General features: G+C 37.5%; 4 protein-coding genes across 4 annotated transcripts; all 4 read right to left on the minus strand.

Annotated features, from left to right (window-relative positions):
• Nucleotides 1–3,680: 3,680 nt before the first annotated feature.
• On the minus strand, nt 3,681–6,772 carry LOC113652865 (succinate receptor 1-like). The gene is made up of 2 exons (XM_047806568.1): nt 5,294–6,772; nt 3,681–4,779 (listed from the first exon to the last, which is right to left on the minus strand). Exons 1-2 carry the CDS (start codon nt 5,333–5,335, stop codon nt 3,847–3,849), a joined length of 975 nt encoding a protein of 324 aa, XP_047662524.1. The 5' UTR covers nt 5,336–6,772; the 3' UTR covers nt 3,681–3,846.
• Nucleotides 6,773–12,120: 5,348 nt separating this feature from the next.
• On the minus strand, nt 12,121–13,081 carry LOC125139957 (succinate receptor 1-like). The gene has a single exon (XM_047806647.1). The coding sequence runs from the start codon at nt 13,064–13,066 to the stop codon at nt 12,188–12,190; it is 879 nt and encodes a 292-aa protein (XP_047662603.1). The 5' UTR covers nt 13,067–13,081; the 3' UTR covers nt 12,121–12,187.
• Nucleotides 13,082–16,062: 2,981 nt separating this feature from the next.
• Nucleotides 16,063–18,497, minus strand: LOC113652866 (succinate receptor 1-like). Its single transcript, XM_027162177.2, has 2 exons — nt 18,296–18,497; nt 16,063–17,562 (listed from the first exon to the last, which is right to left on the minus strand). Exons 1-2 carry the CDS (start codon nt 18,296–18,298, stop codon nt 16,630–16,632), a joined length of 936 nt encoding a protein of 311 aa, XP_027017978.2. The 5' UTR covers nt 18,299–18,497; the 3' UTR covers nt 16,063–16,629.
• Nucleotides 18,498–20,527: 2,030 nt separating this feature from the next.
• On the minus strand, nt 20,528–23,537 carry LOC113652848 (succinate receptor 1-like). Its single transcript, XM_027162154.2, has 2 exons — nt 22,639–23,537; nt 20,528–22,033 (listed from the first exon to the last, which is right to left on the minus strand). Exons 1-2 carry the CDS (start codon nt 22,639–22,641, stop codon nt 21,101–21,103), a joined length of 936 nt encoding a protein of 311 aa, XP_027017955.2. The 5' UTR covers nt 22,642–23,537; the 3' UTR covers nt 20,528–21,100.
• Between the last annotated feature and the right edge of the window lie 63 nt (nt 23,538–23,600).

A 23,600-nucleotide genomic window follows, 5' to 3' on the forward strand; every position in this document is an offset into this window, starting at 1 on the left:
CACTCCAAGATCTAACAGATGTAGTACTGCTCTTAAATACCTTAATGTACAATTACACAGGGTTATCAGATATAAATCTTATATAAGACTCAGTAACTAAAAGAGTGCATTTTTATGGCACTGACACATTTAGCATTTTCACCCTGATAGCCTCAAAACAGAGCATAAAGATGTAGAAAAATATTGGGTGGGTCACAAAAAAGGCACATGAATGACATTACTATGTGCAGGATGTCCATCTAAAACTGATGAATAGTCCAGAAGAAAACTGGTCTATAGCAGAATTAAAAGAATTACGACATTTTTTTTTTCAAGTACTGGTTGCTTCCTACAGGTACCTGTGCAAACAGACTTTTGGGCAAACAGAACACTGACATCCCCAAATATAGATACCAGTACACAAGGTAAGTGCCTACACTTTAACCTGTATGAAAAGATACCAAATCAGCACTTACCCGAAAACTGATATCCCGGACGAGCCCCCAAAATTGTAAGGAATTCTCATCTGTCGCCAGGGTAACCATCCTTTCATCTCCTTTCATGTGCAGGATGTCCATCTAAAACTGATGAATTGTCCAGAAGAAAACTGGTCTATAGAACATTAAAAGAATCACGACATTTTTTTTCCAAGTACTGGTTGCTTCCTACAGGTACCTGTACAAACAGACTTTTGGGCAAACAGAAGACTTTTAATCAAAATACAACGAAAACAATAAAAGTTTGCAATGTATTTTGGTCTGATGAGAACGTAGTTGAATTTCCTGGCCATAATGGAAAAAAAGCACCAAAAGAGCATTGTGTTCACAGTGAAGCGTGGAGGTTTGTCGTGCTTTGGGCTGCTATTGTTCAGCTTGAATTTGGGCTTTAAGCTGAGTGGAGGGGATAATGAGTAGATCCAAATACAGGTCAGTTTTGGTGCAAAACTTTATGGTTTCTGCTAAAACTCTTAAGGAATTGGACATTCAGCAAGGTGAATGTGGTTTAGATGGAGTCTGCAGCAGGACTATGGTGGAATGGGCAATTAGCGAGGCGCACCTTTTGCTCACTTTTTTTGTCGTATATAAACAAGCTGTTTTCTCTCAGGACACATAGCATGAGATCAGCATGTTTATTAGAACATCGAACTGAACTGAACTATATGAATATAACAAGCAAACAGGGAAAGAGGACAAACAAAACTGAAAACATGAACAAAGAATCCAAGAAAAAAGGCAGGTTAGACAGGTTAAGTAATATTAGATTAATAATTACAACTAGATAATGACATAATAGAGCGATAAAACAATGGCCAAACAAAGGTGGAGACAAAGAATCAAAATAAAATGCACAAAAATGAAAAGATCTGGAGTAGATCATAGAGTGGCTTTTCCCACCTCAACCCTGACTTGCTGAACAATCCCATCCAGCTTGTAATAGTTTTACATGTCCATGTGCATGGACAGAGATATGATGAACATTCCATCTCCACAATACTCCACCCACCTCTTCAGAACATTGGATGAGTTTACCTCCACCTGAAGTTCTGTGGAAATCCCAGGGCCACATTCCAAATGTGTTTGTCTATCTAAACCTTTCCCCAAACTGACAAACGCAAAGAGTGCCATGGTGAACCCAAAAACTAGAATGGGACCTCCCAAGTCTGTTTGAGCTGTGGAGACACTTCTGCACAGATGGATGGCTCCTGATCTCCGTGATCCAAAGACCCTTCCCTATTCACAGAGCTGGCATAATGAGAGACAGTTAGTTAGTCAAGGATAAGATCAGGCATATAAATATAAGGATAAATATCAGGCACTATGGGACTAGAAAATGTACAAATCATCACAGCCTGATTCAAATCAAGGTAATGGAAATGTATTGGAAGGTAAGGGTGGGGTTTAGTAAGTCTATGAGGTTGTGAAGTTTTAAACTGAGATGAAGATGACCTGTTTAGACATATTATAGTTTATGGAATGAAGTGATTCAACCTGGAGTTTTTTTCCTGTCCAATTCATTAGAGTATTCCATAAACTGTAATGCTTTTGGTCAGGATACCTGTAGATACTCCTGTAGAAACCGCTAAGGCTCGCTGATAGCGTCTTCAAGAAGAAGAGAAATTGGTGTATTTTTTTTTAGCAAAAAGTGAGGACCAACATTTAAGTATTTAAAACTGGACAATTGTTCAACTGGTGTTCTATTGATGTATTCTAAATCGGTACTTGTGTAAATTTTAACTCCTAGAGGCTGTCTCTATTTCACCTTATCATTATTTGTGATAAGTGACTAAGAATCATATAACAATTGTGTGAGAGCTATTTAAGTGAGCGACCAGTGCCAGTGGACTTTTGTGAGGGTTAAACACGTGCAGTATAATGTGTTTGACCGAGGTTGAACATCAGCTGGAAGCTCTGATTGTAGTAGTCTAAGTTCAGCATGGAGAAGAAGCGCTGATCAGACCACATACCTCTGCTGTGGCTCCACCGCATGAATACTTGGATCACTTGTCAGAATCTGGCATTACATTAAAGTTCACTGTGAGCACAGAAGCTGAATTTCTATCAGTTCAGGGAGGAGTCAGTTACCGACTGAGCGGCTACCTAATCTGTGTGTGGCAGGTGGGGGTGTGGTTTAGGTATTCATCAGCAGGAGTATGGGGAAATGGGCAATTAATGTTGCACACCTGTTGCATATGTTTGCTAGCTTATTTTTAGTTGTTTTGTTTTCTCTCTCTCTCTCTCTCTCTCTCTCTCTCTCTCTCTCTCTCGGGTAGGAGGGTAATAAATAAAGGTAAGGGTTGGAGTAAGGTTAGATTTTAATCTGAGAAAAGATGTGTAAAACATTATTATTTGGAAATAAAAATAACTAAATAAAAATGCATTTTTGAAATAATATGATAGAATGATAGAAATAATTTTCTATTGTAATGACAAGGCCAGTTCTATTGATTTTGCTATATGCTGAAATCATATGGTTTTGAGACCAAAAGATGGAGACTATTGTCCAAACTGTTATATTTCAATTCTTTATTTTTAATGTTGGATGTTAACTTAGAACATGGCATGATGTTTATGAACCCATAAATATAACAAGTGATCAATAATATGGGAACATGTGATGACTAACAGGAATTACTTGGTTCCTAGATGTGCCCAATTACATTGACTCGAAAACTCTATATGATTATTCCTGGTTTGAGCTCGGGGTTTCGCATGTGACGACTATATGTGTTGTTAAAGAGGATGAACCAACATGAAGAGCTGAAAGTAACTGAGGAGCTGACAATGATTTCATTTTCTTTGCTCACATAAAACTTGTGTGTTCTGCCACCAAAAGTACCGTATTCTAAGTCATTTAACACATCTAGATGTAAATAACAAGAAATGGAAGCTCACATTTTTTCTTTCCTGATATTCATCATTTTAAATCCAAAGGTTTTATATAGTAAAAAGGAAAACTGACATTGTCATTACAATACTTTCACTGTAAACTGTCAATCAACACCATTTACAATATTGTACTAAATGTTAATATTAATATATAAATGCATTTTAATATACACATTTAATGTAGCCATATTCCAATTGTATTAGAAGTTTACTTTTTATTATTAGTCTATATTAGCTTATATCTTTGTTATGCATATTTCTTTATAATTGCTTGATAGTAAATATATTCAAATAAACAAATGAAATACAATCATGTTCAAGAAACTGTTTTATTAGTATTCAGAATTATTAGAATTATTCAGTAGTTGCATCAGGCGTTTAGTGAAATAATAGCGCCCTCTACTGGCACGTCAGCAAAAAACTCTGTACAGCACAGTATTGGAAAGCACAGCAATTATAATAAGTGCTGTCTTTGTCTGGGTCAGACTTGTTTCATTATCATCCTTTTAATCTGCCTCCATTTGTCCTGCAGAGCTTCTTTAAAACTGTCTGTCATGAGGAAGTAAAACACAGGGTTGATGGCACTCTGTGCAAATCCAATTGGCCGTGTCACTATGTAAGCCCCGTTGATGTAGTCTACAACACACTGTGACAAATTTAATTCAGGTAGCCGAGACACAATACGGACAATCCTCATGACGTGGAGAGGTGTGTAGAGCACCAGGAACATGATTGCTGCAGACCTCACAACCCTTACTGGCCTTTGGAATGATGTCCCACACATCTCCTCTCTTTTAATGAGAACAGAAACCATCTTTTGTGATGCTAGGAACAAACCTATAAGGGGAATCACATATCCACTTATAGTGAGAATTATGCTGTACATCAGAATAACTTGGGGATTTCCCAGACTCGCAAAATCACGACATACTGTCCAGTTATTTTGCTCCAAGTCTGTGATAATGAAGACGATGAGAGGAGAGATTTGAACAGTCACCCAGATCCAGTTCAGGATGGTGATGCACAGCGAGGCCTTGAGAGTCAACAGGATGTGTTGTCGATGTGGGTGACATATCAGTAAGAACCGGTCCACACTTACCCACATCATGAAAAGGATGCTGGAGTACAGGTTCACATGGAGGATATAACGATTTATCATGCAGAGTGCAGTATTGAATTTCTTCAGGTTGTGAGCGTAGTTATAGGACAGCTCAGGTAAAGTGCACAGGAAGACGAGGTCAGACACAGACAGGTTAAACAGGTACACGTTAGTGGACTTCCAAGCAGGGAGGCAAAAGATATAGCCTAGGACCACCACTAGGTTTCCGATGAAGCCGATGGTAAATTCCAGACCGTACATTGGTGAGAGGTAATATTTCTCCAAAAGTGGACTCAAGACACTGGAACAGTTTTCCTGCATGAAGATTATTTTACATATAATCACACAATAGGTATTATTTGGGTGTATATTGGTATTTAAATCTACACCAGCTAAGATGTGCCATATTCAATACTCGATATCATGACCTCCTATAGACGCATTTTTAAACAAGGTTTTGTTGTGACAAATGAGGATCTCAAAATAATTTTAATATTTGTATTCTAAATTCATGAAAAGCTGCTTTTACAAATAAAATTTGTAGTGCATATGTTAGGTATCTGAATACCTGTAAATGTGATATTTTAATAATAATAATAATATATTAATAATTATTTATTTATTCCTTAAAAAATAGGAAACATAAAGGAAATGTAAAGAAATATATAATCTATATTATGCATAATTATTGAAATACAGAATGAACAGATTAAGCTTTATTTACAAAAACATTTCCCTATACATTATTTTATATATAAAAATATAATCTAATGGCAATATTTAACACTAACTTGTTAATACATGTTTATATTATTTTAAGCATTCTTACCATTATGCTGGTTAGTCTTTTGGCTTTGGGAGAACAATTCATGCACTAGCCTTGGAAAAGTTTATTGTGTTCTTCAGAAAGGTCTCACATACATGTCTGAAAACGTTGTGCATAAAATCCCCAAGCATAGACTTTAATAGCAAATGTGTGTATGTATAAAAGTACACAAGTCTATTTCTAATACCATCCTCCACACCCTCAACCACAAGTTGAGATAGTTGTAATATCCGCTAACATGTTTCTTTAACTCATATTTGTCACAGTACCAGTGGTGCAGTTCTAAACAAAGCATAGTTGGCAACTAAATGAAAAGAGAAACTAGACTTAACACCATCATTACTATTATAAGACGATTATCCCTCAGATATCATGTTTTTTGCACATACATTCACAATATGTCAGCTCTCAGACTTATCATCATCATCATAATCATAAAAATGTGGTATCCATTCAAGAGTCAGCTACTCCAGTAGATCTGATCAATTTGTTAATGCTTAACATCTCCTACTGGCATTATCAAGTGCTGTCCAACTAGAATTTTCCTCATTCATCAAAGAACACAACAATGGTATTGCACAATATGTCAGAATCGGAATCAAATAATGTCCACCAGTTTTCTGTCATTCTTGATTTGTCCTTGGCACACGCAACCCAAGTGGACCTCTCATGAGGAATAACATCAGTCTGTTCTAGAACTTATCTGTTATTAGATCTAATTATTGACAATTGAGTAGTCCCCTTACCCATACCTTCCTAGTCATTATATACCCACATGCTCCCCTCATGCTCATTTTCCCCTGGCTCCAGAAACAAAATCCAAACATAGACTGGAATAATGACCAAGTTCTCAACTGGGGCACCCACTACACCTTTCAATTCCTCCATCCAGCCCTGGTTACTGATAAGCCCCTTTTTGATCTCTCTGCCGTTCCCACATTTTACCACAACTTGGGTCTAGCCTTCAGCAAAGATTGAGCTTCCTTGCATCCACATAGGCTCTACAACTGTGTCATTGTTCCTCTGTCAAGGACCAATCTCTCTGCCTGGACGTCCAGAGAAGAATTAATCAAGCCAGCTCTGATCTGCCGATTCCTGCCAGCTGGAAGAGGGAAGGTTATTTGTTCCGGTCCACCTTCAAGCACAGATTCATCAATTGTGTCATGGTTCCTTCATTGTTCCATTATCCCAGAGCTCCAAGCATACTTTCTTTCCTCCATCAGAGTATCAGGTGGCCATAACTCAGAAATTTGTCCCCTTACGCTGGGCATACTACCGTTCTTTCTGTGGTGGATCGCTTTTCCAAAATGGCTCACTTCATCTCCCTGCCCAACTTAGCATCGGGCCAAGGAAACAGCTCTGATCCTTAGCATGTTTTTTGACCTCGGCCCTCAGTTCACTTCTATATTTGGGAAAAGCGAATTCCTGCCAGTGCCTTAACCAAGAGCTGAAAAGTGGACTCTGCATCCTGTGTACCGGAGAACCCATATCCTGGGAGTCCCACCTGGTGTGACTGGCAAATGCTCCCTTCTGTAGGCTGCCACTAGTCTCTCGCTGTTCCATGCTGTGCATGGGTATCAACCACCACTATTCACCACCCATCAGTTGGAGGCCTCAGTCACCTCTGCCCTAGCCCTCCTCAAGCATTGCTGACTGAATTGGAGCGGATCCTCTACCACATTACTCTGTTTACATACTGTGTTACCATGTTATGTGCTCTGTTTAGACATCTAGCCTTCATTCAAGTTCCTGTTAGCCTGGATTTGATGCTGCCTGTTACCAGTCTGTCTGCCCTGAATTTGTCCTGCCTGGTTTTGACCCTGCCTGTTTCCCTGTTACCGATTCAGTCTGTTCCTCATTGCTCAATTCGCTCATGTTCTGGATTTACTGGACTGTTCTTTGACATCGATTACTTCCTGCTCTGCATTACACTGTTCCCTGTGTTTGTGGATTATTGGATTGCTTTGCATTCTGTATTTGGGTCCTCACCTGTAACCCCGGACCCACATGTTTTTGTGTTCTGTTTTTCATCTGCATCAACACTAATGTACTTGTGTTGTAAGACCTCTGTGTTGTAAGACCCGGGCAGGTACAGGATGGAGTGACAGGAATCTTCCTAAGCTCTAATACTGTTCTCAACCAACAAACCCAAATAAATGCAAAAATACACCTCAACCAATTCTTAACTTATCCGTCAGAAGACAGACAGAAATGGATAGTACAAAGAAAAGGAAAAATAGAAAAGAAAGGAGAGACGTAAGGCAAATAGACAAAGGAAAATAGATGTAAAAATACTAAGGGTTGAAGAGTTGACAGACTTAAATATGAGTGACTAAAAGAAGACAACGAGGGATCAGACGCTGTACCTAGACAGCTGGAAGAAGATTCCAAATGAAAGGAAGATTATAATGCGTTAAGTTTTATTTTCAGAAGTTCAGGAGAACTCTGAATCGCTTTCCTTTTTTTATGTTCATGTATTCTCCTATAATAGCATTGATAAGATTAATATTGCTTATTTTGATGGTAAACTTAGATGTATATGTTTCTTGCAGTGAAATCTTAAAAGCCCACTGTGACATTTACTCGCATCAAGATTCGCTTATACACTAGCATTCGTGGGTGACATCTGCAAATGAAGTGTTTCAGCTCTGAGAAGGTGTCAGTCATATGTAACCGCTTACCGTAACCGTAACAGCTTTGCAGGTGCAGGAAGTGAACTGAAACCATATAACCATATATAGAATTGTTGACGAGAAATGTCTAGAGGATGAAATTTGATATTGGATGTCTAAAAAGCCAACTTGCAATAGCAATGTTACAAAGTGTTTATAAGGCCAATGAAATGTCATCTTGGTGTGCATTCTAGTAGACAAGCTCAGTGCGTTATACTCTGTGTGCATCAGAGAACAAACGCTAGCCTACACTTGGAGACTGTTTCTTGGTTTGTATGTCTTCTTGTGTCTATCTTTGCATTTTAATTACTTTTACTTATTCTAATACTGTTTGATTATTTGAAGGAGATTATTTGTATTTATCTTTTACTTTACATATATTACAAACATTTGTCTGTATTGCATTGCTTTTAATAAAAACAATTCAATTCAATTCATTTTTATTTATGGCGCTTTTTACAATTGACATCATCTCAAAGCAGCTTTACAGAACATAAACCTAGAACAAAAGGTTATTATAAAGAATAATATAAAGATTAATGTAATACACATTTAAAATAATATAAAGATTAATATTAGATATATTTAAATGTGTATGTATTTATCCCCATTGAACAAGTCTCATGTGACGCAGGTGACTGTGGGGAGGAAAAAGTCCCTTAGATGGTAAAGGAAGAAACCTTGAGAGGAAAGGGGACCTCATCCAGACTCAAAGGGGAACCTCATCCTATTATGGGTGACACTGGGGGTGTGATTATAAATATACAGTCTGATAAATGTTGTAGTGATGTAAAAGACCTCGTGGAGTTCACATCTCTTTAGTATCGCAGAATCTAACTGGAGCTGGTAGATCACTAGATGCCTCAGGATTCTCACAGAGTCGGCCTCATCTCAGTCTTCATCACACAGAAGACGATCGGAGCTGGTACAATTTCAGGATGCCACAGGATGGGTAGAGAGAGAGAAGGAGTGGAGAGGAATTAACGTAGCTGCTGTTTGTAATATTTGCCAGTCTGATGTAATAGAGCACAATATTATGGCATGTATTATGTGTACGCCTGACAGAACAGATGGGTTTTTAATCTACATTTAAACTGGGAAAGTGTGTCTGAGCCCCGAACACTAACAGGAAGACTATTCCAAAGTTTGGGAGCTAAATAAGAAAATGCTCTACCACCTTTAGTAGACTTAGATATTCTGGGAACTAGCAGAAGTCCTGAGTTTTGTGATCTCAGAGAGCGTGAAGGATTGTAGCACTCCCACTGTGACAAGGCCTCCCATTGTGAGGACCCTGAAAAGACAAGAAGGTCTAAGTCTGATTCCTTCATTTAAAGGTCCAAACAATTGAATAGGTAGAAGAACGTGAAGAGGATCCTTTGTTAGAAGACCAAGGGACTTTCGCAGGACACCTGCGTTCAAGGTAAGACCAACTCTGATAGTTGATCTTGTGTTTTCAAAACTAACCAGTGCAAATTAGGACACATTCCTTAGTGGGATTGTGGAAGGGTTTCCTACGCAATTGGAAAACAAGTGTCACTAAGGGACACATACGTCAGCATAAATTACTTCAGCTGGCACTGCCAATAAACTCCTGGATCTATGTATGATTTCTCTCACCAGTGCTTTCGTATTGTAATGTTTCATATAGTTTTTATATAGTTTATACTTTTTTTTATCTACCTCCTTTTGGTTTTACTTTTATCCTTAATTATATTCCTTTTTATTCCTTTTTAAGTGTAAGTGAAAGTGACATGACATATGGCTAAGTACGGTGACCCAATCTCAGAACTTGTTCTCTGCATTTAACCCATCCAAAGTGCACACACACAGCAGTGAACACACACACACCGTGAACACAAACCCAGAGCAGTGGGCATCCATTTATGCTGTGGCGCCCGGGGGGCAGTTGAGGGGGGAGTTCGGTGCACCTCAGTCGTGGCCGACCCGAGACTCGAACCCACAAATTCTCTAACCATTAGGCCATGACTTCCCCCTTTTTACGTTTGTATACTGGTCCACATATACTGCTGTCCCCTAGGAGGAGGCTCAGTTCTTGTGTGAACCTCCACAAACCATTTGGTTTTGGAACAGGATTGACAGGTGTATTGTATGGGCTGACGCATGGAGTGACAACGCCCTGTTGCAAAAGATAATTCAAAATAGAGTCAATGCCAGCAGTTTTTTCAGGTGACAAAGGATATTGTCTAATAAATACAGGAGTCAAATGTTTAATCCTGGCCTCGTATGGATGACAGGAAACAAAACCCACCTCATCCCTGTGATCTGCCCACAGAGAATGATCCACAGACATCAAAACAGTAGTCAAGTCATTAGTAGCAATCGTACTAGTAGTCGTACTCTGTATGTATGTGTATGTGACAAATAAAATTTGATTTGATTTTTATTTACAATGTGCATGGCAAATTATGTAAGAGATTTTTTATTGTGGTCTTGTTGTTGACAGACAGTCTGAGTATCTGAATGCCTGCTTTGATACTCAGTTTCACAATTGAAGCCTCCACTGCTTTCACACTAAAAGAATTATAAATAGCCAGAATGCATGTACTGAAATTAACTGCTTTAAGATCAGTTCCTCATGCAATGTCTATAAAAGGAAAACATTTCAAGCAGTAAAGATTAAGTTTAAAGCTAGAAATGAAGAACAAATGAAATGTTTTCTCATGTTTTTTTTTATTTTCATTTACTCAGAAGACTTGTGGATATGAGGCTATATTATATTTTATAATTGTGTTCATGTTTGTTGTTATTATTGTGAAAACTCTTGCTTTCATATTGTGTTTTTCATGATTTTGGATTTATAAAGGGATATTTATCCATTTTTATTATTTTATTTATTAGATCTATCTATCTATCTATCTATCTATCTATCTATCTATCTATCTATCTATCTATCTATCTATCATGTGAAATGTCATGTGACAGCAGGGTTAACAAAGTCAACACCAGAACATGTGTCTTTTTAGATTTTAATATACATAAGATATATACAAGATTCCAATTGTATTAAACATTATAAAATTATTCTAATGTTTATTCGTATGTTCCAATTTTGGTTATTATTAATGCTTATTACTTAGCTGTGCAGGATTTCACTTTAAATAAGACATAGTCTTATGAAGGGTATGGAAAACACAAGATGTTCAAAAAGCTCAGATTTTTATTCAGAATTATGATGTTGTTTATTATTATTATAATTATTCAGCAGGATAATAGTAATTTACAGCTAAAACAATAGCTCCCCCTGCAGGTCCATACCTGCAAATAACTCTATTTTACATTTCAACATTTATCTTTGACTATTTGTAAGTACCAAGTTTAAAATAAGTTACAGTTGATTGCATATAGTGATATATAATGAATATAATCACAAGACACAATGTTTTCACCAAATATCACTTGTTGGATTGTAAACTCTAAACGAATGTCACTATTATATTAAAGGAATATGTTGAAGTAAAACTAAACACAGCTCAGAGACCTTCACACAAGAAATGTGTTATGACTGATTAACTACATTTCGGTGTACAAGGTAAAATGTATATACACTCACTAGTCACTTTGATAGGAACACCTTTACAGTTATCCAGTATGATGATGATGTAGCTATGGATATAAAGCTGCAATAGTGTTTATGTCAAACTGAGGGGAAATGTGATCTCGCTGTGTTTGACTGTGGTACTTAACAGCAGATAGGCTGGCATGAAAGTTTCAGAAACTGCTGATGTCCTGGGAATTTCACTCAAAACAGTTTACACAGAATAATGCAAATGAATGAAACACGTAGATTTGTGCAGAAACACCTTGCTGAGAAAGTCTGAGCTCATGGCTAAATCAAATAGCCATATTTTACAAGTGAGGTGGAGTAGATGGGCTACAACAGCACAAGACCACATGGGGATTCTGAAGTAAAACTTTGAAACGACAGAAAAACATTTTAACAACATACACACACATACATACTCAAATATATATCATTAAATTGACCTGCAATAAATTTTCAAAATGGTCACTTTAAAAAATAGTTTTATAGGTAATTAATGACACTTGTAAAATTGAGTCCAGGGCATACTGAAAATGTGTTCGGCACTTTACTAAGTCACTTTGTTTTGTTTCTGGCTTCATTTGTCATTTATTTGTATATAAATATAAGATTTAAATGCAAGGCAATAATTATCAGTGCTGACTTTGTCTGGGTCAGACTTGTTTATGACGGTCTCATTATCATCCTTTTAATCTGCCTCCATTTGTCCTGCAGAGCTTCTTTAAAACTGTCTGTCATGAGGAAGTAAAACACAGGGTTGATGGTACTGTGAGCGAATCCAAATGGCCTCGACAGTATGTAAGCCCCGTTGATGTAGTCTAAAACGCACCCTGATAAATGTAATTCAGGAAGCCGTGACGCGAGACGCACAATCCTCGTTACATGGAGAGGTGTGTAGAGCACCAGGAACATGATAGCTGCGATCCGCACGATCCTTACTGGCCTTTGGAAAGATGTCCCAAGCACTTCCTGTCTTTTCACTAGTACAGAAACCATCTTTTGTGATGCTAGAAACAAACCTATAAGGGGAATCACATATCCAGTTATAGTGAGAACTGTGCTGTAGATCAGAGTAACTCGGGGATCTCCCAGGCTCCCAAAATCACTGCACACCTTACGACCATTTCGCTCCAAGTCCTGGATAATGAAGAACATGAGAGGAGCAATTTGAACAGTCACCCAGATCCAGTTCAGGATGCTGATGATTATTGCAGCCTTGAGAGTCAACAGGATGTGTTCTCGCTGTGGGTGACATATCAATAAGAACCGGTCCACACTTACCCACATCATGAAAAGGATGCTGGAGTACAAGTTCACATGGAGGATATAACGATTAATTATACATAGTGATGAATTGAATATCTTCAGGTTGTAAGCGTTGTTGTAGGACAGCCAAGCTAAAGTGCACATGAAGATGAGGTCAGACACAGACAGGTTAAACAGGTACACGTTAGTGGACTTCCAAGCAGGGAGGCAAAAGATGTAGCCTAGGACCACCACTAGGTTTCCGATGAAGCCGATGGCAGATTCCAGACCATACATTGGTGAGAGGTAATATTTCTCCAACAGTGGAGTGACGACACTGGAACAGTTTTCCTGAATGAAGAATATTTTACATATAATTACTGCACATATATAGATGCTCTATTTTCATGCAAATGCAAACATAATTTGCAGGTTAACAGTGGTGTGGGTTTTTATTTCTGTTTTTTTGGTTGGTCGTTGTTGTTGTTTTTTTTTTTTTTGCCATTTTCAAGCTTAAGCTCTCGTTCTATTTAAGTGATTATAAATGATTACTATTATAGATATTAAATGATCTAATGCAATTTGCATTTCAGTATAAGCAGACTACTGTCTCTAAACACTCTATTATAAGAACAAGTTTGTTGTGGCTGCTAAATGGCAAATCCTTCCATAATGTTTTTAGAAAAATGTTCTGCATACACGCACTATTACAGAAAATAAAAGGAGTTCATTTGATTAAACACGTTTAGCCCTTCTTACATTTGCACCATGTTAACACCTGCACCAACGCTCATGCAAACACCTGTGTTCGCAACTTAGCCATGAAAATAGAGACCAAAATTCTCTACGGTATGAAGATGTACACTGAGATTATACCTATGCATGAGCTAATGTCACACAGGGGATTCTCATCACATTAATGAGACTTATTTAAAGCAATTCTTTTTGCATGAAGCCTAATGGCCTATTATGCTTGTTTATAAAGTAAAGGTTTTAAAGGCCAGGTTTATTACCACTAAAACATTAGTACCTTATTTTACATTATAGACTGTACACAATATAAATTAGTATAAACATGAACATAATTTACCTACACTCTGAGAAACTGAGAAACCGGGTTCAAATCCTATAAAATAGTTTTTCCGTACCAGAAATATTTCCCCTTATTTTTGTGGAAAATAAGAACCTTTAATTATCTAATAAAACCTCAAGGAATCCCTAAAGAACTGAGGAAAAGGTTAAGTATTGAAAAATAAATTTGCAACCAAACAATGTTGAGAGTGAATTTATATAAAATCAAGCTAATATATAGGTAAAATGTATGTAAGTTATACATGAATAAATTTTTTTATCTCTTACAGTATGTAGTATTTGTGCTTAACCACTTTTCTTGCTAAAGAATAAATTTAAAAAAATAATGCTGAAAATATAACAACCTTATCAATGTTTTTAATAATGAGTAGAAGTACTCATTAATTAAAATGTATACACATTATCTAGTACAAATTTTCTGCCTCAAAGCATGTATATTTGAAGCGTTCTTACCATTACGCTGTTTGTTCTGCTGGCTTTGGGAGACTGAACTCAGCTTTTCAGGGCTCTTTATTCCCAAAATCTCAGCACCACCCATTTGTAGCACATCATCATTAAGTGTAAAATGTACACTGTATTTATTTGGTATTTTTTCTAACCTGAGATCTGATGCAATGACACACTGATGCAACCTGATGCAACGATCACTTTGCTGTTTTTCTTCTTTCTTTCTCTGCCTCTGTCTTTCACTGCTGTCGATTTGTTATTGTCATTTCTGCAATCTGTGTAATTGTGCAAATAAAGAGTTTAAGTTTTGTTAACGCAACCTGAATCGGTTTGTAGAAGCTTTTTGCAAATGTCCTTTACAGTAAGGTTTTATTTCAGCTGTACAGTGGTGAAGCATTGCAAGCAGAAACACCTGAAGTGAACTTGCATATGCAAAATGAGTTAAATGTCTCAATGAACCCTGATAGTAGTTTATGCCAGTTTAATTGCTAACGCTCTTCAGCTCAAGGTTTTTACTATATTGAACACAAGTTGTTTTGTGTTTACTGTTCAGTTTCCTGAAAGTTAATCAGGTTTTAGTATCAGAGAGTCAGCAATCACCAGATGGGTCATTAGCCTGTCTGGTGTAGAGTAACTATCATTAAAATTTTGTTTCAGAGCAGCTTTGTTGTCCTCACTCATCATTGAATCTTGGGTGCCCAAAACCCTGCCAATGGATCATGTTTTATTCCTCCTCAATCCACTACTGTTAAGTACTAACCACAAATGAAAAGCCTTACCATGTTGTATACGATCTAACCCAGTGGTCTGGACAATAATGATTTGTCATTCAGGTCTTCATGCTTGCTTACTTATGCATTTATCAAGCTAACACTAAGAACCTCTTGGCTTACAGTCTAATTAATATCTCACATACCTTCAAAATCAATGTTTCTTTATCTTTGAGAAGTCATAATGCTTTGGCTCATCAGTATATAACTGTAAATCTATTTATCACCAAATATTATACCTATATGTAAAAAAAGTATTTGCCCTTTAAATTGAATAACAGTTTGTACCAGCTTTTGCAGCAATATCTGCATCCAAATGCTTCCTGTAGCTGGAGACCTGTCTTTCACGCCGCTGTGGAGGAATTTTGGCCCACTCTTCTTAGCATAATTGCTCCCATGGTGTCTAATTGAGGATGATTCCTCCACAGGAAATCTGCCAAAGCCATCTGCAGGCCTTGTATGAAGACTCTAACTTAAATGGTTGAAGTGCCAGATACCAATGTTGATTCCACATATTGGCATCTTTCATGGACTGGCATGCTTCAAGGAGTGGGACATGGTCAAAACAGAGGGTGAAAGCTCATCCAAGCAGGTATTATATGAGGGTGAGGTCTGCTTATTTGTTGTTGTTGTTGTTGCCAGTTGGCCAGCCACCCCAGATATACTATTGCATCCTCTCCCTCTTATAGATCCCTTTTAAAAGCTTCCCTTTAAAATAATTGCCCTGCGTCTCATCGGGCCATCGGTCTGGTCAGAATAAGCATCTTAATTCATATCAATTCTTATGGACTATCTTCAAGCAGATATCCTGAATTCGGTTCTTCTGAGAATGCCCCAATTTTCTTCCAAAGAGATCATAATTTACTGATTATTTTCAGGAAATAAAGCAATTCTCACCAGTATTTATTGTTACTAAACAGACTTTAATAAATGCTTAAGGACATGAATTGTAAGTTTACATTTGGAATTCGGGTCACTTAAATCAGGACAATCTGTTACAGGAATGGTAACAGGTGGTCTATAAAATCCACTCACATTACAGTCAGTTTCACCTTGGAAATAAAGACCTCATATTGCTTCCCACCACTAGATTGAAATTTCCTGTCAAGTCTCAACCCTTTGAGGAGCGCAGTGAGCGGAAGATGTGATATACATCTAAGTACGGTGACCCATACTCAGAATTCGCTCTCTGCATTTGACCCATTCAAAGTGCACACACACAGCAGTGAACAAGTAGTGAATAAATTTTACCAAATACCAGGATTTTGTTTTACATTAATTACAGACAGTTAATATTATGAAATATCATCACAACACAAAAGACATTCAACAAAAGTGATGATCAATATGTATATTCATTAAAGATGACCTGCACTGTAAACTATATATAAATAGTATTATCATATTAAAACAAACAGATTGATCAAAAGTCAATTTTTTATATACAATAAATTGTTACTTAAGCAATCTTTATAACCATAACATTAATTAAATGTTAAATGTTAATTGACATGGGTTTATCAGTGCTGTCTTTGTCTGGGTCAGACTTGTTTATGACGGTCTCATTATCATCCTTTTAATCTTCCTCCATTTGTCCTGCAGCGCTTCTTTAAAACTGTCTGTCATGAGGAAGTAAAACACAGGGTTGATGACACTGTGAGCAAATCCAAATGGCCTCGACAGTATGTAAGCCCCGTTGATGTAGTCTAAAATGCACCGTGATAAATTTAATTCAGGAAGCCGTGACGCAAGACGCACAATCCTCGTTACATGGAGAGGTGTGTAGAGCACCAGGAACATGATAGCTGCGATCCGCACGATCCTTACTGGCCTTTGGAAAGATGTCCCAAGCACTTCCTGTCTTTTCACTAGTACAGAAACCATCTTTTGTGATGCTAGAAACAAACCTGTAAGGGGAATCACATATCCAGTTATAGTGAGAACTATGCTGTAGATCAGAGTAACTCTGGGATCTCCCATGCTCCCAAAATCACTGCACACCTTACGACCATTTCGCTCCAACTCCTGGATAATGAAGAACATGAGAGGAGCGATTTGAACAGTCACCCAGATCCAGTTCAGGATACTGATGATTATTGCAGCCTTGAGAGTCAACAGGATGTGTTGTCGATGTGGGTGACATATCAATAAGAACCGGTCCACACTTACCCACATCATGAAAAGGATGCTGGAGTACAGGTTCACATGGAGGATATAACGATTCATTACACATAGTGATGAATTGAATTTCTTCAGGTTGTGAGCGTAGTTATAGGACAGCCAAGCTAAAGTGCACATGAAGACGAGGTCAGACACAGACAGGTTAAACAGGTACACGTTAGTGGACTTCCAAGCAGGGAGGCAAAAGATGTAGCCTAGGACCACCACTAGGTTTCCGATGAAGCCGATGGCAGATTCCAGACCGTACATTGGTGAGAGGTAATATTTCTCCAACAGTGGAGTGACGACACTGGAACAGTTTTCCTGCATGAAGATTATTGTACATATAATTACTGCACATAAAGAGGTCAATTTTCCTGCCAATGTAAGTGATATTTGCTGGTTAACAATGTTGTTTTTAGTCTGTTGTTATACACACATATCTATATAATTGCATCTTATGCCAAATTATCGCAAGACAGAATAAACTGATTTGTCGGTGCTTCATTTGTTACTTCATAAATAAGAGACATAACACATTAACAAATAAAACATCACTAATGGCTGCTCCTAGAAACTTTCCAAACCTCTTCTAGAGGTTTAATTTCTGGGTGAAACCTAGAACAGAATATTGCTAAAGTAAAAAAAGCAAAGTAAACTCTTTGGTGTAATGAAAGCCAATGAATGCTTAAAGAGCCCTTAAAGGACCCCTGTAAAGGTTTGTTATTAATAATACATTCATAACCGACTAATACTAACGTTAGATTTTTAGATAAAATAATTAGGTGATGAACAATAATTAAGCTAATAAATAAGCATTAGGTGGATAAATGTAACACTGGTATATAAAACCTTGCTTTAGTCTTTAAGACTAACATTTAATCTCTTTCTGTAAGTAAATAAGGTTCTTGAGCTTTAATATAATCATCATTTTCCAACCCAATTATTAGATTATATATAATATATTATAGCCTTTATCAGTATTGGTAATCATTACTTAGACATTATCTAGTACAAATGATGTTTCTAAAATGTTGAATATTTAAATAATGCTTACCATTGTGTTGTTTGGTGTAATTACTCCAGATGTGAGTCAGTTTTTATGGTTCCTTTTATTAAAACTGTCAGCACCACCCATCTGTAGCATCATCATTACAGGTAACATGTACACTGTATTTATTTTTATCTAGTCAGATGATTCAATGACACATGGATTTGCATGTAGATTTGAATTTGTTGCTTCTTCTTTCTTTTTCTGCTCCGTTTCTGGTCTATCACTCTTGTTGATTTGCTATGTAAAATAAAAATATTTGTTTATTTATTTGTTTACTTAATCAACCAAATGCAGTAGATGGACATGTAAATGTTCACTTGGGAAACAAAGTAAATATAGATCATTAAAATTAAATTATTGTGATGAAATGGAGTGTAAATGAAACCATGTGTTAAAATACTGCTAATTAATATAACTATACAACTCTGAATATGAACAAATACTTAAAAATCGTCCACTGCCCCCTGGTGGACGAAGCGCGCATTGCCCTTTTCTTTATTTCCTGTGGGTGAAGATGGCGCCCAGAGACCTTCAGCGCTGTTTATCACGCCTTTATTCGGCGAAATACAGCATCAGGACGAACGGACAGCTCAATGTGATCAGGTGGGAACATTTTATCTGTGGTACTGTTTGTGTCTCAGTATCATTGTACAGTTTATTATCGCAGAAAGAATCCGGAGTGAATGCAGCTTTTACCTTAACATATAACCCTGTTTGCATTTTTTCGTCCACTGGACCAGATTTGGTGCTCCCTTCATAGTAAGACCAGGCTGGTCCCGCTCTGTAGCCCACGGATCCCGATGCTTGCTGCCCCCCCAAAAAATATTTACGTCCGGCTTCCGTCTCTACACTGCTCAAGGTTAGCGTGGACCCGTCCAGAGAATGTTTTTATCTCTCGGGTAGACGGCATCAGATACCGCAGGATGTCCCTTAGTCCATGCTTAAAGATATCCTTGAGCACCTTCTCGTCGAAGTTGACCTGATTGCACAGGTCCACGAATACCTCCATATATTCCTCGACCAGGGAGTCCTCCTGACAAAGACAAAACAGTATTTCTGCTGGATCCATGGGGTGAGTCGTTCTGTCACGATGTGACATGGTGAGATAAAGGCAAGTGTGGATCCAAATGCAGTATTCCAATTTAATGAAGAAAAACGAGAAACAGGCAGGCAAAACAGGTCAGAACACAGAACAGGACAGGGAACAGGAACAGACAAGAGAAGAGAAATTTTTCATACAGTTTGCAAAGAGTGACATAAAGGATGTATGTTTAATGCTGAGATATTGCAGAGAGTCACTGGGTATTGCAGAGTTCTTTAAAATTAATACAAAACATTGAGTTGTTTCCTCTTGGTTTGAAGGCTATGCAGGATAGGAGAGTGCAGCAATGGGGTGAACCTACTGAACCTCAATTACTTTCACTTGGTCAAAGGCATGACTCAAAGTTTCTTGAAATGCGGGCCAATATATTGTTGATATCAGTAGCTTGGTGAGGCAGGGAGAAACTTATGGCTATGTTTTATGTTTTTGCCCCAGAATTGGATTGTGATATCACCACCAGGTACTTGTGAGCATTCCTTTGCACCCATTCTACTTTCATTAATCATCAAAGATTCAAGGTTTGGTTACAGTCTGAATCCACTATTGCATGGTATGTACCATCTTAGACTAGATTAATGTAAACGAGTGATTTGGAAGAAGGAGGTTGTATATATTCCCATTACATGGGGTATTTAAGGAATATCAGGACCCTAAATTATTTTTATTGGCTAGCCGAGACATGGCTGAACCCAGCGGTACCAGACCATGCCATCCAGCCGACCGAGATTTTCTCGGTTTACCTCATGGACAGAACACTGGAGTCGGGGAAGTCAAGGCGAGGTGGAGTGTGTCTGATGGTGAACAACCACTGGTGTGACAGCGTGAGCATCTTTCCTCTTTCACGCTCCTGCACACCAAATCTGGAGCTACTGATCATCAAATGTTGGCCCTTCTATCTACCTCGGGAATTCAGCTCGGTCATATTCAGTGCCGTTTATATTCCACCTCAATCGGACATGGACACTGCAGTATGGGACTTATTTTTGGGACCCCGCCCCATCCTTATCCTGTTCCTGTCTCTGCACACCTGTTCTTCCTGTCTTGTTAATTACCCCACCTATTTATACCTGCTGTTTTGCATGTGCTTTTGCTGAGTCCTTGTTGTTTGATACTTACTGTTCTCTGTTTTTTATCTTCTTCTGTATTTTAGTTGCTCAGTATTTCCCTAGTGTTTTCTTGTGTCTGTTGATTTTGTCATTAATAAAACCCCTGTCTGTCTGGACAATCGATAAGTTCCTATTTTTATTCACAATAATTCAGTAGTAATAACAGACATTCTGGGGGAGTAACATAACTGTACTGCTGAAACAATAAGTCCCCCTACAGAGATGTCTACAAATAACTCTTTTTATGTTTCTAGATTTTTTGGCAATGCAGAAAATTTATATAAATTTACCAAATACCAGGATTTTGTTTTACATTAATTACAGACAGTTAATATTATGAAATATCATCACAACACAAAAGACATTCAACAAATGTGACGAGCAATATGTATATTCATTAAAGATGACCTGCACTGTAAACTATATATAAATAGTATTATCATATTAAAACAAACAGATTGATCAAAAGTCAAATTTTTATATACAATAAATTGTCACTTACGCAATCTTTATAACCATAAAATTAATTAAATGTCCAGTTAATAGCAAATAAATTGACATGGGTTTATCAGTGCTTTTTTTTGTCTGGGTCAGACTTGTTTATGACGCTCTCATTATAATCCTTTTAATCTGCCTCCATTTGTCCTGTAGAGCTTCTTTAAAACGGTCTGTCATGAGGAAGTAAAACACAGGGTTGATGACAATGTGTAAATAGGCAAATGGCCGTGTCACTATGTAAGCTGAACTGATGTAGTCTAAAACACACTTTGACAATTTTAATTCAGGAAGCTGAGACACAATACGGACAATCCTCATTACATGGAAAGGTGTGTAGAGCACCAGGAACATGATTGCTGCAAACCTCACAACCCTTACTGGCCTTTGGAAAGATGTCCCAATCACTTCCTGTCTTTTAATGAGAACAGAAACGATCTTTTGTGATGCTAGAAACAAACCTATAAGGGGAATCACATATCCAGTTATAGTGAGAATTATGTTGTAGATCAGAATAGCTTGGGAATTTCTCAAACTCGCAAAATCAAGACACGCTGTCCAGCCATTTTGCTCCAAGTCCTGGTTAATGAAGAAGATGAGAGGAGCGACTTGAACAGTCACCCAGATCCAGTTCAGGATGGTGATGATTATTGCAGCCTTGAGAGTCAACAGGATGTGTTGTCGATGTGGGTGACATATCAATAAGAACCGGTCCACACTTACCCACATCATGAAAAGGATGCTGGAGTACAGGTTCACATGGAGGATATAACGATTTATCATGCAGAGTGCAGCATTGAATTTCTTCAGGTTGTAAGCATAGTTATAGGACAGCTCAGGTAAAGTGCACAGGAAGACGACATCAGACACAGACAGGTTAAACAGGTACACGTTAGTGGACTTCCAAGCAGGGAGGCAGAAGATGTAGCCTAGGACCACCACTAGGTTTCCGATGAAGCCGATGGCAAATTCCAGACCGTACAGTGGTGAGAGGTAATATTTCTCCAACAGTGGACTCAAGACACTGGAACAGTTTTCCTGCATGAAGATTATTTTACATATAATTACTGCACATAAAGAGATCAATTTTCCGGCCAATGCAAGTGATATTTGCTGGTTAACAATGTTGTTTTTTAGTCTGTTGTTATACACACATATCTACATAAATGCATAAGTACATACATAAATGCATTTCCAAACCTCTTCTAGAGGTTTAATTTCTGGGTGAAACCTAGAATTATGCTGTACTCTTTTGTGTAATGAAAGCCAATGAACGCTTAAAGAGCCCTTAAAGGACCCCTGTAAAGGTTTGTTATTAATAATACATTCATAACCGACTAATACTAAAATTAGATAAAATAATTAGGTAATGAACAATAATTAAGCTAATAAATAAGCATTAGGTGGATAAATGTAACACTGGTATATAAAACCTTGCTTTAGTCTTTAAGACTAACGTTTAATCTCTTTCTGTAAGTAAATAAGTTTCTTGAGCTTTAATATAATCATCATTTTCCAACCCAATTATTAGATTTTATATATAATATATAATAGCCTTTATCAGTATTGGTAATCATTACTTTGTAGACATTATCTAGTACAAATGATGTTTCTAAAATGATGAATATTTAAATAATTCTTACCATTGTGTTGTTTGGTGCAATTACTCCAGAAATGAGTCCGTTTTTATGGTTCCTTTTATTAAAACTGTCAGCACCACCCAGCACCACTGTAGCATCATCATTACAGGTAACATGTACACTGTATTTATTTTTATCTAGTCAGATTCAATGACATGGATTTGCATGTAGATTTGAATTTGTTGCTTCTTCTTTGTTTCTGCTCCGTTTCTGGTCTTTCACTCCTGTTGATTTGCTAATTATCATTTCTGTGACCTGTGTGTAGATGCAATCCAGTGGTGTAGTCCTCAAAAAAAAGTGGTATACTACTACCCCCGCCCACCTCTTAAACCCCCTGTTCCCTGCCACGCTGCCAAAACAAGAAAAGCAAAACCAACACACAGAAGTCAATGTTTGTATTTACATGAAATTAACATTCATGCCTTTAGAAGACACTTTTATCCAAAGAAACTCACAGTGCATTTGAGTTACCTACATTTTATCAGTATCCGTGTTCCCTGGGAATCGAACCCACAACCTTTGTGATGCTAACGTAATGCTCTACCATAATGCACTCATACACTTATATAAAAACTATTTATCATTCGATTATGCATTGTTTGTTCAGTTACAGTATGTTCCAAACATTTTTTCTAGCCAGATGAGCGACATCGGTAACGCACCACTGATACCCAAACCACCCAAAATGCTTGGATCGGCATTGATACCGATCCAAAATATTGGATCGGTGCATCCCTAGTTTAAACCAGGAGTCACCCAGGATCTAGTACTTTACAGTTTTCTGCACACCTCTTTTGCACTATGATACCCTAACTCTGGACTGTCACTTTAACTCTGGACTTGCACAACACAGTGCCACTTTATACACACTATATTGCACATGGACACTTTAAGGACAATCACTAAAACCATACGCATTTATTTTCATACATTATTTCTCACATATATTTTCATATTTTCATATT

This window comes from Tachysurus fulvidraco, chromosome 22 (genome assembly GCF_022655615.1).
Source record: "Tachysurus fulvidraco isolate hzauxx_2018 chromosome 22, HZAU_PFXX_2.0, whole genome shotgun sequence".
Taxonomy (NCBI): domain Eukaryota; kingdom Metazoa; phylum Chordata; class Actinopteri; order Siluriformes; family Bagridae; genus Tachysurus; species Tachysurus fulvidraco.